This window comes from Pristis pectinata, chromosome 7 (genome assembly GCF_009764475.1).
Source record: "Pristis pectinata isolate sPriPec2 chromosome 7, sPriPec2.1.pri, whole genome shotgun sequence".
Lineage (NCBI taxonomy): Eukaryota > Metazoa > Chordata > Chondrichthyes > Rhinopristiformes > Pristidae > Pristis > Pristis pectinata.
In genome coordinates, this window is record NC_067411.1 from 2,617,622 (window position 1) to 2,636,702 (window position 19,081).

At 51.4% G+C, this 19,081-nt stretch overlaps 1 protein-coding gene across 4 annotated transcripts in view; it reads left to right on the forward strand.

Moving 5' to 3' along the window:
• The window catches only part of ttc33 (tetratricopeptide repeat domain 33), a 57,985-nt gene extending 39,163 nt beyond the window's left edge, over positions 1 to 18,822 (forward strand). For all 4 annotated transcript variants that reach the window (XM_052020494.1, XM_052020493.1, XM_052020496.1 and 1 more), the window contains exons 4-5: positions 5,713 to 5,844; positions 18,058 to 18,822. In XM_052020494.1, coding sequence (XP_051876454.1) covers positions 5,713 to 5,844; positions 18,058 to 18,369 — 444 coding nt within the window. In that variant the 3' untranslated portion in view covers positions 18,370 to 18,822. The remainder of the gene's footprint in view (positions 1 to 5,712; positions 5,845 to 18,057) is intronic.
• The last annotated feature ends 259 nt before the right edge of the window (positions 18,823 to 19,081 follow it).

Sequence of the window (19,081 nt, forward strand, 5' to 3'; positions counted from 1 at the left end):
TGCTGCAGATTTTGGAATGGGTGAAATGCTTCCTTCTAATAATGTCCTGGTGTCGTCCCGAAATCAATTTCCCTATCCGTCCGCTGTAAATAACACAGTGCCACGAGGTCGATTCGAACAAATACCTTTATTAGCAGTGCACCGCTAGGAGAATTCTCTTCAGCACTCACTAAGAGTCGCTTCCCGAGTTCTCTCAGTACAAAGGGGTAGACAGAGATTTATACAGGTATTGTCACGCACACTTTAATGAGTCAGGTGCCGGAGTTCTTGGTTGAGCAGGAAACGGACAAAGGGCTACTGCAGATGGACAAAGAGCAGCCTCACACCACAGGTTCAGCTAATCATTTTGCAATCGGGTGAGACAAAGGCAGGTATCACCTTCATTGTTTGAGACAGCCTTCCCATTTCCTGTTAAGATTGACCGTCATCTTCATAGTCAAGCATAATGGGAATCCAATTAAGTTCCAGACACAGCAATTACCACACAGCTAGGTAAGCAGTGGTGTGGCTGTTCTGGCCTGAAGGACACTTTTTAAATCAGTATTTCGAGCAGCCATAATTCTCATCCGTCTTAAGATATCAATACAGTTCTAGTTTATTAATCCTACACCTCCTCATTCCCCCCTTTTTATCATTTCATGATAAACTAGAGCGGCGCTGAGAACGGGGCCGAGAGCTTATTAATAAGGACCTTGCAACAAGTATTTAGGCAGGCCAGCACCACACAGCATACTATTATAATCACGATTAGTCCCACAGCTCCATGCAGCAGGTATGATGCCCACGATCCTCCTAGCAGCCACCCCAACCAACTTGTCCCTCCTGTAAATCCCTGTCTAAAGCTATCTACTTGCGTCTGAATGTCCTGAATGGCATGGGAGATGTTGTAGGACTCGTCTCTCACGTTGGTGATGCATTTGTCCCCAACTATAGCACATACTCCTCCTTGCTGAGCCAACTGGTAGTCCACAGCATACCTGGTCTGCTGGGCATAAAGTCGAAGCTCTGCCAGTTCCCGGTTCACTGCCTTCAGGCCCTCCATAGTACTGTTTCCCAGTGCAGCCAGTCCACAAATAAGGTAGTTCCGTTTTTTTGCGGCTATAGTTCCTGCCGAACCCCCCAGAGAGAGAGTACTCAGGAATCCACAGCCTAACGATGCTAAGGGAGATCCCAATGACATAGGATCCTTCCAATCCTCACAGAACTCCTCACTAACTGACCGCACCACTAGTCTTCGTCGGACATGAGCCTTCTGGGGGCAGGGGACCGTGATCAGCCCGATCGTTCCTATTGCAAACCAGGCTGGCAGAGTGGGGGTGGCTGTGGTGTAAGTGCCATTAAAGAGGAACACATACCCTTCCTTAGCCCGGTAGCAGGTTCCATTACCTGATTGCCGTGGACTGGGCATTTGAGAATACCAAGAGATCCCAGCAACATCTCTCCCGTGCTCCCTCAGGTAATTCTCCCTGGTTAGCCATTCTAAGGAGACATTAGACAATCTCACGTGGGTCCCGTTCCCTTCTCCACAAACCCATCGCTCTCCTGCAAGTAACGTAGCACACCTGGTGGCAGCGCACTCACAGCTAAACCATCCCCCTTTAAACCCGCAATTCCTCTCTGTACAGGTAGTGGCGGCACATGATATCGTGTGCTGTACAATTGCTAGCCCACAACCCCACCCTCTGCCGGTGAAACAGTGGGAGAGGGACTGGCGGTGGGCTGTACTACTAGGTCCTGTTACTGTTCCTTGCAAGCATTTACCCGGCAGCCCCCTCCTGTAAGTTCCCATCTGTCCAACACACTTTGTTTTTGAAAATTCATACTTGAGGGCCCTGGGGCTCCAGCTTGGTGTGGCTATAAAAAGGCCTTCCACTGACTCTGCCAAGGGGTAACAAACCATGCGATTCCCATGTAGCTGCATATGTATTTTATAAAACAAATTATCCTCTAACGCCCACACAAGAGTACTGGTAATGGTGAGGAGTCCGAATTTAAAAGGTATTAGCTTTCCTCCGGTGGCCATCGTTTGCAGTCGCTCAGATGAATCCAACGTTCCTGGCCTTTTACTTTCACAGCTGTCGGTGTTTGGAGTAGTATCTGGAAGGGGCCTTTCCACCGAGGTCCCAGTTTAGGGCGCTCCCAATCCCGTATCAGTACTGAGTCTCCGATTTCCACGTCAGGCAATTCCGTGTTCTGCCCTTCAGGTGGTTTAAAGGCACTCTCCACCTGCGAATGAAGAAACTTTAAAGAGGATGTAAGTTGTCTGAAATACCTTTGTAGTTCATCCCCCATGATATTAAGGTCAACCTGTGTGGGGGGTTGGGTGGCAGCGTCCCATGGGGTTCTTCCCGGACGCCCATAGACAATTTCAGCAGCCGATACCCCGGTGGCTGAGTGGGGGGTGATTCTCATATGGTATAATGCTAAGGGGAGAACCTTCAACCAGTTTAGACCTGTCTCTGACACTAGTTAGTTTATTCTTAAGGGTGCTGTTAGCTCTCTCTACTACACCTGCTGACTGAGGGTGGTAGGTGCAGTGGAACTGCTGTTCGATATGCAGTGCCTCGCACAATTCCTTATTTATTTTCCCTATGAAGTGGGGGCCATTGTCAGAACTTATCCGTCGGGGTACCCCAAACATTGGTATAACCTCTGTGAGCAATAACTTTACCACTGTTGAGGCCTTATTATTGGTGGTTGGAAAAGCTTCAATCCATCTACTAAATACATCAACAATAATAAGACAGTACTTGTAACAATGTACACGCGGTAATTCAATAAAGTCGAGTTGTATGCATTCAAGAGGACCACCTGGCAAGGGGGTTTTGCCTGGGGTGCACCACCCCTTTCCCAGCATTGGTTTGTTGGCATATCAAGCACGACCGTATTTTGCCTTGTGCTGCTTCCTCCAATCTGGGGTGCCACCAGGTACGTAGTAAAATGGTGCCAGGGCTGGCGTCTGTGGTCACAGTTCCCGTTAGTACAGAAGCATGGCTGGGGTGATGGTGCAGCACTTGGTTATCCCAGCTGTAAGCCAGCGGTCGTACCGTGTCCAATCCCTCCACTGCAGCTGGAGTTTAACGTAGCCTGGTATCACCCAGGACAAAGCAGCCTGCCCCATTGGCAGGCCAGTCTCCACCACTGCCCACAGTGGCTGCAGTACGTACTGTCTACACAACACACTGCTGTGGACTTGCCCCAGCTGCTCCGACCGCACTTCCCAACCCCGTGACTTCTCCCGCCCAGAAGGACAAGGGCAGCGGGAGCAGGGGAACACCACCGCCCGCAGCTTCCCCTCTGGGTCCCACACCATCCCGACTGGGAACCGTATCACAGTTCCTTCGTCATCACTGGGTCTAAATCCTGGAACTCCCTCCCCAACAGCACCCTGCGAGTACCTTCACCAGGACTGCAGCAGTTCTCCCCCAGCTTGTCAAGGGCAATAAATACGGGAGCAACAAACAATCTGCTGGAGGAACTCAGTGGGTCAAGCAGTGTCTGTGGTGGGAAGGGAATTGTCGGCGTTTGGAACCCTGTATCAGCACAGCGTGGAGAGGGGAGATGTCAGTATAAAGGGCAGTGGATGTCCAGTCTGTACACACCTCCATCCCCATCAGGAAGGTCTTAAACCCCTCTGCTTCTTTCTACACACCAATCACCTCAACTCTTGTCTCACCCCTCCCCGTGCCCTCGTTATGCTGACCATCTCCACTCTCAGTCCCAATGCAGGGTTTCGACCCAGAACGTCAACAGTTCCTCCCCCCCACCCCCACCCACCCCCCCACAGATGCTGCTCGACTCGCTGAGTTTCCCCCCAGCACATTGTTGCTCCAGATTCCAGCAATCACAGTCTCGAGTCTCGGCAATAAATACTGGCCTGTCTACTGACGACCGATTCCCAAAACAAACAGAGAACGGACAGTTGAGAACAGACAGCTCGGCTGTGTCGGAGGGGCTTGGAGAGGGCCAGGTTGTGCTGGCACTGACTGCTGTAGACGCCAGCCTGGCTGAGGATGGCAGATCACCCTCCCCAGGGAGGGCTTTGCTCTGAGTGGTTTGTATCAGTGTTCGGCTCACTGCTTATCTCAGATTTATTTCGTTATGTGGGTCTGTTTCCTCAGCGGGTTGGGGCTCGTGTCTCTGGAGCAACAGTTCCGATACTAGTTCAGTGATGCTACCATGTGCCATCGACTCATGCTGCTGTTGACCAGCTTAGAATGGTACAGCACAGAAATAGGCCCTTCGGCCCACCATGTCCATGCTGACCTTTTCCCCATCTACACTGATCCCAGGCACGATGGTGTAGCGGTTAGCGTAATGCTTTACAGCGCCAGCGACCCGGGTTCAATTCCGGCCGCTGCCTGTAAGGAGTTTGTATGTTCTCCCCGTGTCTGCATGGGTTTCCTCCGGGTGCTCCGGTTTCCTCCCACATTCCAAAGACGTACGGGTTAGGAAGTTGTGGGCGTGCTATGTTGGCGCCGGAAGCGTGGCGACACTTGCGGGCTGCCCCCAGAACACTCTACGCAAAAGATGCATTTCACCGTGTGTTTCGATGTACATGTGACTAATAAAGATCCTATCTATTTGCCCGCATTTGGACCATATCCTCCTCTACCTTTCCTGTTTAAATGTCTGTCTAAATGCCTCTTGAACACTGTGACTGTACCTGATTCCACCCCCTCCTCTGGCAGTGCGTTCCAGATATCAACCCCTCTCTGTGTAAAAATAAATGTACCCCTCAGATCCCCTTTAAAGCTCCATCCTCTCACCTCCAACCTGTGCTCTCTTGCTTACCCCTACCATGGGAAACAGATCCTGACCATCTACCCTATCTGTGCCTGATAATTTTACATATCTCTATAAGGTATGTAAAATACACTTGGAAGCACACTGAAGTGCCATCGAAAGTGGGACATGAGCACAAAATGCTGGAAACATTCAGTGGGTCAGGCAGTGTCTGTGGGGAGGGAAACAGCATTAAGCTTTTAGGTCGAAGGCCCGTCATTGGGACAGTTCTGTCAAAGGGTTTCAGACGAGAAATCTTGACCCTGCTTCTCTCTCCATAGATGCTGCCTGACCTGCTGAGTTTTCCAGCATTTTCTGATCTTATTTCTGATTTCTGAGAGGCTGGCCAGGCTAGGCCTTTATTCCTTGGAACGTAGGAGAATGAGGGGCGATCCTACAGAGGTTTATAAAATTATGAGAGGCATAGATAAGGTGGACAGTAACAGTCTTTTCCCCAGGGTAGGGGAGTCCAAAACTAGGGGGCATAGATTTAGGGTGAGGGGGAAATACTTAAAAGGGACCTGAGGGGCAACTTTTTCATGTAGAGGGTGGTGAGTGTATGGAACGAGCTGCCAGAGGAAGTGGGTGAGGCAGGTACAACAGTGTCATTTAGGCAGCACTTGGGTAGGTACATGGAGGGGCGGGGCTTGGAGGGATATGAGCCGAACGCAGGAAATTGGGACTAGCTGGGTGGGCACGGACTGGTTGGGCCGAAGGGCCTGTATCCATGCTGTGTTGCTCTATGACTCATCAACCTTGTAAAGACGTGAAGGTGCAGGCAGAGGTGGTGCCGACTGTGTAACTGCGCACGTTCTCACAGCCCACTGCAGGCTGAGGTCCTCGTGTGCCTGGCCGTCTTCACTCTGTGGTCTGTCGAGGGGACGTCAGTGCCGAGGACTAACCCTGGCTCTTCTCTTCCCCCACCAGGTGCTGATGATCCTCAACGAGGTCTTCCAGGCAGTGCAGGCAGCAGAGATGGCCGTGCGCCTGGACCCCCAGTGGTGGGAAGCTTGGCAGACCCTGGGCCGGGCACAGCTGAGCCTCGGCGAGGTGGCCTTGGTAAGGACTGTGGGCAGGAGGTTCTGGGGGGGTGAGGGCGAAGGGGGCAAGCTCGAGTGACAGAATCTGGGATTCAGATTAGTTTACTGTCACACACGACCAGGGTGCCATGAAGGTCCTTGCTCTTGTGAAGCTGGCAGAGTAAATGGTGTGCATGGTGCATTCAGTAATGCGCGTAAAGCAACAGAATGGGCCAAAGACTGTAGTGCAGTGTGAAGTAGTGCAGAAAGATGCTAAAGTGACAATAACGGAATAACTGGGATGTTGTGGTAAAGTTGTATAAGACATCGGTGAGGCCAAATTTGGAGTACTGTGTGCAGTTCTGGTCACCTAACTATAGGAAGGATATCAGTAAGATTGAAAGAGTGCAGAGGAGATTTACTAGAATGTTGCCAGGTCTTCAGGAGTTGAGTTACAGGGAAAGATTGAACAGGTTAGGACTTAATTCCTTGGAGTGCAGAAGAATGAGGGGAGATTTGATAGAGGTTTACAAAATTATGAGGGGTATAGACAGAGTTAATGCGAGTAGGCTCTTTCCACCTAGATTAGGAGAGATAAGTACGAGAGGACATGGCTTTAGGGTGAAAGGTTTAGGAGGAACATTAGGGGGAACTTCTTCACTCAGAGAGTGGTGGAACGAGCTGCCATCTGATGTGGTAAATGTGGGCTCACTCTTAAGTTTTAAGAATAAATTGGATAGATACATGGATGGGAGAGGTCTGGAGGGTTATGGACTAGGTGCAGGTCAATGGGACTAGCGGAATAAAGTTTCGGCACAGACTAAAAGGGCCGAATGGCCTGTTTTCTGTGCTGTAGTGTTCTATGGAGAGCTATAGAACCATATGCTGGAGGAACTCAGCAGGTCAGGCAGCATCTATGGAGGGAAATGAACAGTGGATGTTTCAGGTTGAGACCCTTCGTCAGGTCTGGAAGGGAAGAGGCCAGAATGTCTGGTGAGGGGGAGGAGCTCAGGCAGGTGAGTCCAGGTGAGGGGGGAAGGTAGGTGGGTGGGGGCAGGGTGAAAGGGAGTGATGTAAGAAGCTGAGGGGTGATGGGTGGAAGAGGCAAAGGGCTGAAGAAGGAATCCGATGGGGGGAGACAGTGGACCATGGAATAAAGGGAAGGAGGTGGGGAACCAGAGGGAGGGAGTGGGTAGGTCATGAGGGTGGGGGAGGGGAAAGAGAAGAGCTGAGGGGGCCACAGGAAGGGGGGTGGCAAGGGGTTGCTGGAAGTTAGAGAAATCGATGTTGAGGCCATCAGGTTGGAGACTCCCAAGGTGGAATATGAGGTCTTGCTCCTCCGATCTGTGTCTGGCCTCAACGTGGCAGTAGAGGAGGCCGTGGATAGACATGTCAGTATGGGAGTGGGAAGTGGAATTGAAGTGGGTGGCCACCAGGAGATCGTGTCTGTTGCGGTGGACGGAGTGAAGGTGCTCACGAAGTGGTCACCCAATCTGCGTCGGGTCTCACCGATGTAGAGGAGGCCGCACCGGGAGCACCGGATGCAATAAATACCCCAGACTCACAGGTGAAGCGCTGCCTCACCTGGAAGGACAGTCTGGGGCCCAGAATGGTGGTGGGACAGGAGGTGTTGGGACAGGTGTAACACAGCACGGTTGCAGGGAGGGTCATCGTTGGGGAGAGACAAGTGGGCAAGGGAGTCGCAGAGGGAGCGGTCCCTACAGAAAGCGGCCGGGGGGTGGGGGGGAGGGAGGGAGGGAGGGATGGGAAGATGTGCCTGGTGGTGGGATCCCATTGGAGTTGATGGAAGTTGCGGAGAATGATGTGTCGGATGCGGAGGCTCATGGGGTGGTAGGTGAGGACAAGGGGAACCCTGTCCCTGTTATGTTGGGGGTGGGGGTAGGGGCTGTGGGCAGACGTGAGGGAGGTGGAAGAGATGCTGGTGAGGGCAGCATTGATGGTGGTGGAAGGGAAACCCTGTTCACTGAAAAAAGAGGACATCTCGGATGCCCTGGAATGGAAAGCCTCATCGTGGGAACAGATGCGGTGGAGGCAGAGGAACTGGGAGAAGGGGATGGGGTCCTTACAAGTGACGGTGGGAAGAGGTGTAGTCAAGGTAACTGTGGGAGTCAGTGGGTTTGTAGGAGATGGCGGTGGATAATCTGTCTCCGGAGATGGAGACAGAGAGGAGAGAGGTGTTGGAGATGGACCGAGTGAATTTGAGGGAAGGTGGAAGTTTGGAGACAAAGTTGATAAAATTGATGAGCCCAGCACGGGTGCAGGAAGCGGCCCCAATGCAGTCATCAATGTAGTGGAGAAAGAGTTGGGGGGCGTTACCTGTGTAGGCTCGGAACATGGACTTCCACATAGCCGATGAAAAGGCAGGTGTAGCTGGGGCCCAGGTGAGTGCCCATGGCTACATCTGTGGTCTGGAGAAAGTGGGAGGAGCCGAAAGAGAAGTTGTTGAGTTAAGAGTCCAGCCACTGACCTCAGTAATACCAGGCCAGACTGGGAGGATGTGATTGCCGCTCAACTGCCCACACTCTGCTGGGGTAGGTGCACAGGTTGGTCGGGAGCAGGTTTTTCCAGTCTTTGGGTCTTTCAGGTGGAGGGTATTGGTAATTGGTTTGTTGTTGTCACGTGTATCGAGAGATGGTGAAAAGCTTTTGTTTGTTTGCCACCCAGACAGATCATGCCACACATAAATACATCAAGGTAGTAAAAAGAAAACAGTGTTACACTTGCACAGAGGAAGTGCAGTGCAGGCAGACTGATGAGTTGCAAGGGCCACGGTGAGGTAGGTTTGCAGATCGAGAGTTCATCTTTCAGCACGTGAGGTTAGTTCAAAAGTCAGATAACAGCAGGGTAGAAGCTGTCCTTGAGCCTGGTGGTACATGCCTTCAGGCTCTTGTATCTTCTGCCCGATGGGAGAGGGGAGAAGAGAGAATGGGCAAGGTGGGGGGGTCTTTGATTATTCTGGCTGCTTTACCGAGGCAGCGGGAAGTGTAGACAGTCCATGGATGGAACTGTGGAATAGACCGATGGTTAATGGAGGGGAGGCTGGTTTGTGTGATGGACTGGGCTGTGTTCACAACTCTCTGCAATTTCTTGTGGTCTTGAGCAGAGCAGTTGCCATAACAACTGCTGAGTGCAGGACCACAAAAAGCAAGAAAGACTTGCATCTTGGCTACTGAAGTGCCTTTCAAGTGCAGCTGCTAACGTGGGGATTGCAGCAGTTGACGTCCGCACAGTGAGCTGTGTGATAACGTGATAAAGGCTCAGCTGTTGTAGCCCTGGGACTTCAAACTAACCAACTGGATCTTTGCATCCAGCTGGGAACGGCATTCAAGGCTTTGGAAATCTGGGATAGAGAACATAGAACATTACAGCACAGTACAGGCCCTTTGACCCACGATGTTGTGCCAGCATATTATCCTGCTCTAATATCTATCTAACCCTTCCCTCCCACGTAACCCTCCTCTTAAATGTCCCTAATGTATCTGCCCCCACAACCTCTGCCGGCAGTGTGGTCTAACCTGAGTTCTATAGAGCTGCAACATTACCTTGTGGCTCTTAAACTCGATACCCTGACTAATGAAGGCCAACACACCATATGCTTTCTTAACAGCCCTATTGACCTGCATGGCAACTTTGAGGGATCTATGGACGTGGACCCCAAGATCCCTCTGTTCCTCCACACTGCTAAGAGTCCTGCCATTAACCTTGTATTCTGCCTTCAAGTTCGATCTTCCAAAGTGTATCACTTTTCTGGGTTGAACTCCACCTGCCACTTCTCAGCCCAGCTGTGCATCCTCTCAATATTCCTGTTGTAATGTACAGCAACCTTCTACACTATCCACACCACCACCAACTTTCGTGTCATCAGCAAACTTACTAACCCACCCTTCCACATCCTCATCCAAGTCATTTATAAAGATCACAAAGAGCAGGGGTCCCAGAACAGATCCCTGTGGAACACCACTGGTCACCAACCTCCAGGCAGAATACGCTCCACCTACCACCACCCTCTTGTCTTCTATGGGCGAGCCAATTCTGAATCCACATAGCCATGTTCCCCTGGATCCCATCCCTCCTGACTTTCTGAATAAGACTTTCATGAGGAACTTTATCAAACGCCTTACTAAGATCCATGTAAACCACATCTACTGCTCTACCTTCATCAATGTGCTTTGTCACATCCTCAAAGAATTCAGTCAGGCTCGTGAGGCACGAGCTGCCCCTCACAAAGCCATGCTGACCGTCCCTAATCAGCCTATGCTTCTCCAAATGCCCATAAATCCTGTCTCTAAGAATCTTCTCCAGTAATTTGCCCACCACTGAAGTAAGACTCACTGGTCTGTAATTCCCAGGGTTATGCCTACTCCCTTTCTTGAACAAAGGAACAATATTTGCCACCCTCCAATCATCTGGCACTACTCCTGTGTTCAGTGAGGACGCAAAGATCATCGCCAAAGGCGCAGCAATCTCTTCCCTCGCTTCCTGTAATAACCTTGGATATATCCTGTCCGGCCCCGGTGACTTATCTATCCTAACGTTTTTCAAAGGTTCCAGCACATCCACTTTCCTCACATCGACATACCCTAGTGTATCAGCCTGTTGTACGCCATCCTCACAAACATCAACATCTGTGGGACTACATTCGTGAATGTGTCTCTGGGTGTGTGGGTCATACGGTCTGTGGGCCGACGTGTGAGTGTGTCTGGGTGCGTGTGTGTCACACAGTCTATGGGACTGCATGTATGAACGTGTCTCGGGGGGTCTCTGAGTGTGTGTGTGCTGTGAACATCCTCACCTCTGATACAGGTGACCACGTGAATCTTTATCGTCCAGTGGCTCTACTATTGACACAGTGGTGTTGTCACTAAAGCCGCTGCCTCACAGCTCCACAGACCCAGGTTCAATCCTAACCTCCGGCACTTTCTGTGTGGAGTTTGCACGTTCTCCCTGTGACCCTGTCGGTTTCCCCTGGGTGCTCCAGTTCCCTTCGTCGCATGCAGGTCAGTAGAGGAATTGCCCACTGTATGGGTGAGTGGGAGAATCTGGCGGGGAATTGTTGGGAATGTGGGGGGGAATTAAAAGTCGGGATTAATGTAGGACAAGTGTAAACGGGTGTTTGATAGCACGGACTCGGTGGGCCAAAGGGCCTGTTTCTGTGCTGTCTCTCTCCGTGACTCGTGGTCACTGTGTGTACGTGGAAGGTGTGAGATCGGCTCTCCGAGGGAAGGGGAGTTACAGGGTAGTTGTAAATGCCGACGTGTCTAGTGATCTGAGGCACGGCTCAGCTGGGGACGCTCAGCATGGATGATGATTGAATTTGTTGAGAAACTACAGGTCCTCCCTGGGTAACGAACACCCGACTGATGGACACTCCCTATGTTTCAGGTCTAAACCCTGCATCAGGACTGAGAGGGGAGGTGGGCAGTATGAAGAGGTGAGACAGGAGTCTGAGGCGAATGGTGGACTGAGGAGGGGTGCGAGATGACAGGCAGGTGGTTCCAGGTAGAGGAGGGGAGGAGGGTGGAGTTGGGGGACTGTGGCAGGTGGGGGATGGATGGAGGCAGAGAGAGAGGGAAAAGGGGAACACAGGTGGAGCGAAGTGTGGGGAGAGGGGAGGGTGAAGGTGGAGACAGCCGCTGGAGGGAGATAAGCGGGAACACAAGGGGCTCCCAGTGCTGGATTCGGAAGTAAAGGTGGTGAGTGGGGACCATTAGGGGAGAGGTGTATGGCAGATGGAGCCAGTTTGGGTTGGGGGATCCTGTGTGTATAGTGGGTGGCTGGAACCGGGAGGGGAATGTGGATGGGTCAAGGGGGGCTGGAGGGGGCATGGGAAAAGGGACAAAAATGGAAGGACTGGAGGATCAGGGGTGGGGGGGGGAAAGAATATAAGAGCAATGAGGTTATGCTAGAATTGTACCCAGTGTTTGTTAGAGCACAGAATACACAGCGTCAGCACATTGTAGCAGAACTGTGGTTTGCAGTGGAGAGGATGCATTTTAAGCCATTTGGGGAAGGACTGGATGGGCTGCGGCTGGCTGGAATGGAAGAGGCTGAGGAGAGAGTGAATTGAAGAGTTTTACAAACTGCAAAGGGCCTGGATGAGTAGTAAAGAATTCTCTTCCGTAGCAGTGGTGGTCAAAAACCAAGGGGCAGAGTTTTAAAGTGATTAGTAGAAGGATTAAAGGGGATGTGAGGAGAAAGGTTTCCCCCATAGGGTGCTGGGGGTTGGAGCTCACTGCCTGAAAGGGTGGGAGAAGCAGGACCCCTCCCCACACTTAAACAGCACTGGAGTCTGGTGAGTTGCAGGGCTCCAGACCCAGAGCAGGAAGGTGGGACTAGGCTGTGGAGGCACAGTCGTGATGGGCCAAATGGCCTCCTCTTGTGTCTGGCTTCTCCCCTCTTCCTTTCCAGTCCTGATGAAGGGTCTCGGCCTGAAACGTTGACCGTCCATCTCCCTCCACAGGTGCTGCCTGACCCGCTGAGTTCCTCCAGTGCTCTGCGTGTGCTCCTCCCGTGTCATCTGTTTTTATGATTTGGGACAACTCTGTGAAAGGGAATTTCAGTTGGTGTGGCACATCCGATTCAGGGAGCTGTTTTTAACTGCAGGGAAGCTGTGGTAGCATTCTTTATCCTGTGATTAATTGTTTATAGTTGTCGGAACCGAGGTGGCAGCTTACTGGACGGCATTGTTCGTGGTGCTGTTGACCCACATACATCAGAACACTCCGCTGTCTGCTGGAGTTCTCTCGTGCTGGAGGTCCCCGGGGTGGGGAACAGCAGCCAGGGTTCCTCCTTCGGATCCAGCAATGGCCTTCCCAACTGAAGCAGCGATAAACATGCACTTCACCCGGTCTGGTGTCCGCAGCATGGTCACCCCTGCACCAGGGAAACCAGCTGCTGGCCGGGCGACCACTCTGCAGAGCTCCTCTGCTCAGTCTGCAGGGGTGACTGTCAACTTTCCCCCAGCTGTTACTTTAATTCACCGTTTACTCATGCTTTCATCTCTCTGTCTGTGGATTCTTGCACTTAAGACCAGAGACAGTTCAGCACAGGAACAGGCCCTTCAGCCCACCATTTCTGTGCTAACCATGGTGCCGAATTAAACTGCATGTCTGCCTGCACATGGTCTGTGTACCTCCATTCCCTGCCTGTTCATGAGTCTGTAGAAATGTCTCTTAAACATTTTTATTGCATCTGCTTCCACTGCCTCCCCCCAGGCAGCCGCCACCCTCTGTAGATATAAAGAACTTGCCCCGCACATCTCCTTTAAACTTTGCCCCTCTCACCTTAAATGCATGTCCTCTAGTATTTGACATTTCCATCCTGGGGAAAAGGACTCTGACTGTCTACCCTATCTCACCATTTTGTAAACCACTGTCAGGTCTCCCCTCAGCCTCCGAGGCTCCAGAGAAAACAACGCAAGTTTCAATGCACTGTTTCAAAGAAGCCGAGAGTAACGGCACCTCTTCTTCTGCATGGCCACATTTGTACTTTCAAAGCTTAACACTGAATCGAACAGCTTCAGATAACCAGTCTTTCCCACCTTCTCCCTCACATTTCCCTTCCCCCCCCCACCCCCCATAACTTTCACGTCCCCCACTCACACCTCTCCCAGCCCTACCCTGTGTTACGCAGCCTCCAGCACCCTCCCTCAGCTAGCACACCACCGCTCGTTGTCCACTCTATCATGGACCAACCCTTCATTCTCTCTCCACCCTGCAATTTCAAACTTGTTGAACTTCTAACCTCCAGCAGTAGATAAAACTAGAGGACACAGATTCAGGGTGAGGGCGAGGAGAGTTAGAGGGGATCTGAGGGGGACCTTCCTCACCCAGAGTGGTGAGTACCTGGAACACACTGCCTGAGGGAGTGGTGGAAGCAGAATTGCTGACAGCATTTAAGAAGTGTCTAGACCAGCACTTGGATCACCCAGGTATAGCGGGCCACGGATCAACTGCTGGGAAGTGGGACTAATATGGATGGGTGCTCACTGGTCAGCATAGACATGGTGGATTGAATGGCCTGTTTCCGTGCTGTATAACTCTATGCTGCTAAATAGTCTTCGACCTGAGATGTTAGCTGTATTTCTGTCTCCAACAATGCCGTCTGACCTGTATTGTTTTTATCCAGTGTAACACGTGTGTGTGTGTGTGTGTGTGTGTGTGGGGCTGTGCCTTCAGACACATATGTGATTGCGAATATGTCTGCAAGGATGTGTCGGTATGTGGAGATAGGAAGTGTTCTCTCTCACAGGAAGAATCGATGTCCAACTTGTCTGGATTCTGTCAGAATCCCAGGGCTCACTGTTAATGTGTTTAACAGGGACAGAGTGTTCACTGAAGCATTTCTCCTCCGTCAGGTATCTGAAGTAATTCAGGCTGCTGAATAATGTTGTTAGAACTGCTAGCAGAAAGTTTTGGAGCAGGCACATGATATTCTCTGGATAATCCCCAGGTCACTAAACACCATTTTGCGATGGAAGGCACTCCTGTGCACTGTCATTGAATCATTCTACCTTGCTTTGTAACAGCATCAGAGCCATAGTGGGAGTGGGATGGAGAGTGAAAGTGACAGCTCAGCCTCGCCTACACGGACCGAACGTAAGTGTCCCACAGACACTGAGTGCCCTCGGTGCACAAGACACCTCAGTGTGAGCACTGAATTGAAAGAAGTACAGCACACAAACCACTGGAGGAACTCAGTGGGTCAGGCAGTATCTGTGGAGGGAAATGGGCAGTTGACATTTCAGGTTGAGACCCTTCATCTGGACTGGATTCGACCCAAAAACATTGATTGTCCTCTTCCCTCCACAGATGCTGCCTGACCCGCTGAGTTCTTCCAGCAGATTGTGTGTTGCTCCAGGTTCCAGCATCTGCAGTCAAAGTCGTTTATTGTCAGATGCACAGGTCCATGTGTGCACAGGTGCAATGAGAAACTTACAGCAGCATCACAGGCACATAGCTTCAGATAACCAGCATTCACAAGAAAAACATAAATTTAACACAAGTTGTACACAATTTTTACAGGAAAGAACACAATTAGAACAAAAAAAAACAAAGCCTATTGTAGTGCAAAGTGATCAAAGTGGTCCCAGTGTTGCTATGCTGTAGTGATCAGGGTTGTGCCGGTTGGTTCAAGAACCGAATGGTTGAAAGGAAGTAGCTGTTCCTGAACCTGGTGGTGTGGGACTTCAGGCTTCTGTACCTCCTGCCCAATGGTAGCTGCGAGAAGATGGCGCGGCCTGGATCATGGGCGCCTTTGTTGGTGGATGTTGCCTTCTTGAGGCAGCGCCTCATGTAGATACTACCGATGGTGGGGAGGGATGTGCCCATGATGTAATGGGCAGAGTCCACTACTCTCTGCAGCTTCTGTTTCCCCTGGGAAGAGTGGTTGCTCTTGGCTTTGAAGCAGGAAGCCACGACGTGTTTTATGGATGTAACAGTGCTGCCCTGAACCATTCTACCCTACTTGACCTGCCACCAAGCTGTGATCAGACTCCTGAGATTAGCAGCAGGGGTCTTAATTCTATTGCTTTCCTTGTGTGCGTCATTTGTTATTTAATGACTCTGCAATTATTCCGGCAAAGGGTGTGGCCTCAACAAAGTACATAACTGATGCAGTTGAAAAATGTGTGTTTGATTATCTGTCATTATTTGATCACTGAAGCTGGCAGAATCATACTCTGGCATTGTATTGTAGTTTCAAGCGCAGACACACAGCTGTCCTGTATAAACATGACAAGCCCTCAGATGTGGAGCTACATAGGCCTTATAATTCTCATGTTTAGAAGAGTGTTAACAGATTTCCATTAACTGTAGATAGAGATACAGCACACAAACAGGCCCTTCGGCCCATCGTCCATGCCAACCCATCTACATTTGTCCCATTTATCAGCACTTTGTCCATAGTCTTCTATACCTTGGCAATTTAACTTCCTAAACGTTGTGAGTCTATGCCTCCACCACCCCTCAGGCAGTGTGTTCCACAACCCGAACACCCTCCGGGGGAAAACATTCTTCTCCTGATTCTGTTTAAATCTCCTATGCCGGGCAGTGTGTGTGTGTGTGTATGTGTGTGACGTGGAGAATGGTGTGTGTGTCGTGGAGCGGTGTTGTACAGTGTGTATGTCATGGAGCGGTGTTGCATGGTGTGTGTGTGTGACGTGGAGAATGGTGTGTGTGTCATGGAGCGGTGTTGTACAGTGTGTATGTCATGGAGCAGTGTTGCATGGTGTGTGTGTGTGTGTCGTGGAGCATGGTGTGTGTGTTGTGGAGCGGTGTTGTACAGTGTGTGTGTCATGGAGCGGTGTTGTATGGTGTGTGTGTCGTGGAGCAGTGTTGCACAGTGTGTGATGTGGAGCGGTGTTGCACGGTGTGTGTGTGATGTGGAGCGGTGTTGCACGGTGTGTGTGACATGGAGCGGTGTTGCACGGTGTGTGTGACATGGAGCGGTGTTGCACGGTGTGTGTGTGACGTGGAGCGGTGTTGTACAGTGTGTGTGACATGGAGCAGTGTTGCACGGTGTGTGTGTGACATGGAGTGGTGTTGCACGGTGTGTGTGTGACGTGGAGCGGTGTTGCATGGTGTGTGTGACATGGAGCGGTGTTGCATGGTGTGTGTGTGACGTGGAGCGGTGTTGTACGGTGTGTGTGACATGGAGCAGTGTTGCATGGTGTGTGTGTCGTGGAGCGGTGTTGTACAGTGTGTGTGTCGTGGACCGGTGTTGTACAGTGTGTGTCATGGAGCGGTGTTGTACAGTGTGTGTGACATGGAGCAGTGTTGCATGATGTGTGTGTGACATGGAGCGGTGTTATACTGTGTGTCGTGGAGCAGTGTGGCACGGTGTGTGTGTGACATGGAGCGGTGTTGTACTGTGTATATCGTGGAGCAGTGTGGCATGGTGTGTGTGTGCCGTAGAGCGGTGTTGCACGGTGTGTGTGTGTTGTAGATTAAATTCCACCCCAGCTGGACCTCTTACCCTCTTACACTAGGGCAATCCCAGACACTGTTGGGAAAGTTAAAATCACCCACTGCTACAACCCGGTTATTTTTACGTCTTGCTGCTGTTGGTCTACCTATGTGTTCCCACTGACTGTGGAGCCCCACAGTATGGAATAATTGTTAAATGGTGCGAGATCGGGTAGTGTTGATGTAGAAAGGGAGCTGGGTGTCCTTGTAGACATGTCACTGAAGGCCAAGATTCAGGTGCAGCAGGCAGTGAGAAGGGGAAATGGTACGTTAGTCTTCTTATGAGCGGACTTGAACAAAGGAATAAAATGATGTCTTTGTGCAATTAAGTAGAAACTTGGTGAGACTGCTCCTGGAGTATTGTGTACAGATTTGGTCTCCCTACCTAAGATGGGATGTACTTGCAGACATAAGATACTGTAAGTGCTGGAATCTGGAGCAACACACAATCTGCTGGAGGAACTCAGCGGGTCGAGCAGCATCTGTGGAGGGAAATGGACAGTCGACGTTTCATAGGAAGTACTTGTGATAGAGGGACTGCAGCAGAGGTTCACCAGCCTGGATCCAGGGATGAAGAGAGATTGGGTAGACCAAGACCATAAACCTGGAGGTTAGAAGAATAAGAGATCTCACTAACAGATAACAAAATTCTCACAAGGCTGGACAGGTTACAGATGCATGTTTCCCCTGGCTGTGGAGTCTGGGACCAGGGGCTGTCTAGGACTGAGATAAGAACTTTCTTCATCTGGATTCTCTACCATAGAAGGTGTGGAGGATCAGTCACAAGTGCATTCAGAACAGAGATGTTTCTACATATTAGAGAAATTGAGGGATATGCAGGGCCCTTAACAGTGTTGATGTACTGAGGGATCTTAGGGTCCAAGTCCATAGCTCCTTGAAAGTGACTGCATAGGTAGGTAAAGTGGTAAAGAAGGCAGATGGCACACTTGCCTTCATCGTTCGGGGCGTTGAGTATGAGAGTCAGGAAGTCACGTTGCAGCTGTATAAAACTCTGGTCAGGCACACTTGGAGCACTGTGTGCAGTTCTGGTCGCCCCGATACAGGGAGGATGTGGAGGCTTCGGAGAGGGTGCAGAAGGGGTTCACCAGGATGCTGCCTGGATTAGAGGGTGTGTGCTATAAGGAGAGGTTGGACAAATGGGTTGTTTTCTCTGGAGCGGCGGAGGCTGAGGGGAGACCCAAAGTTCCTACACCGGCCCCCTTCCCCTTGGCCCAGTCTCACTCCCGCTTTTTCCCCGTGTCCGGCAGGCGCTGAGGAGCTTCCAGCGGGCAGTGCACACGTTCCCGGCCGAGAGCTCGCTGTGGGAGGAGGACCTGGGCTGGGCGGTGGAGCTGCGGAGGAGGCAGCAGCAGCTGAGCCAGGCCAGCGAGCGGAGGCAGGCCCCTGCCGGCGACCTGCCTGACTACGACTTCGAGAGCGACGAGCTGGTGGAGGCGTGCGCCGCCATAGCCGAGCGTGACAGGCAGCCGCTCCAGACCAGCAGCCCTGTCTTCGTGGCGGCTCCAGGGAGCGGGGCGGAGGCTAGCCTGCAGGCTCGCGCCTTCATCCAGGCTCGGTAGTAGCAGCGGCGAGGAGCAGGGACCGGACACCCCGTCTGTTAGCAATTGCTCAGGTGACGGGGCTCCAGGTGGTGAGGGACCCGACACCCTCGGATACACGCCCATGGATCTGCTGTGACAGCCTGCTGCTTGAGGTCCACGTCCCTCCGACTGCCTTTGCTTTGGTGATGGGAAAACACTGTTAGTGGACCCTTTGCTGGTCTGTTCAACTTGCCCCATTCCCAGCATCCGGTGTGATCAGTCTCCATCAGGCCGGCTGGGAATTTCCGTCAAGGTCGGACGTATTCAGACGGAGAGTGAAGCCCAGAATTTGTTTTGCTGCTGTTTGTGGGGAGTGGCTTCCTCAGGGAGGCTGAAGCTCACATGCATTCTCCCAGGGACCTTGACCAGCATAGAGCGAGAGTGGTGACCTGCAGCTCATGCACAATAAAGCACTGCATTGGTGGACCTGGAGGACGTATTGGTACTGGTTTATTATTGTCACTTGTACCGAGGTACAGTGAAAAACTTGTCTTACAAACCGATCGTACAGGTCAATTCATTACACAGTGCAGTTACATTGAGTCAGTACAGAATGCATTGATGTAGTACAGGTAAAAACAATAACAGTACAGAGTAAAGTGTCACAGCTACAGAGAAAGTGCAGTGCAATAAGGTGCAAGGTCACAACAAGGTAGATCGTGAGGTCATAGTCCATCTCATTGTATAAGGG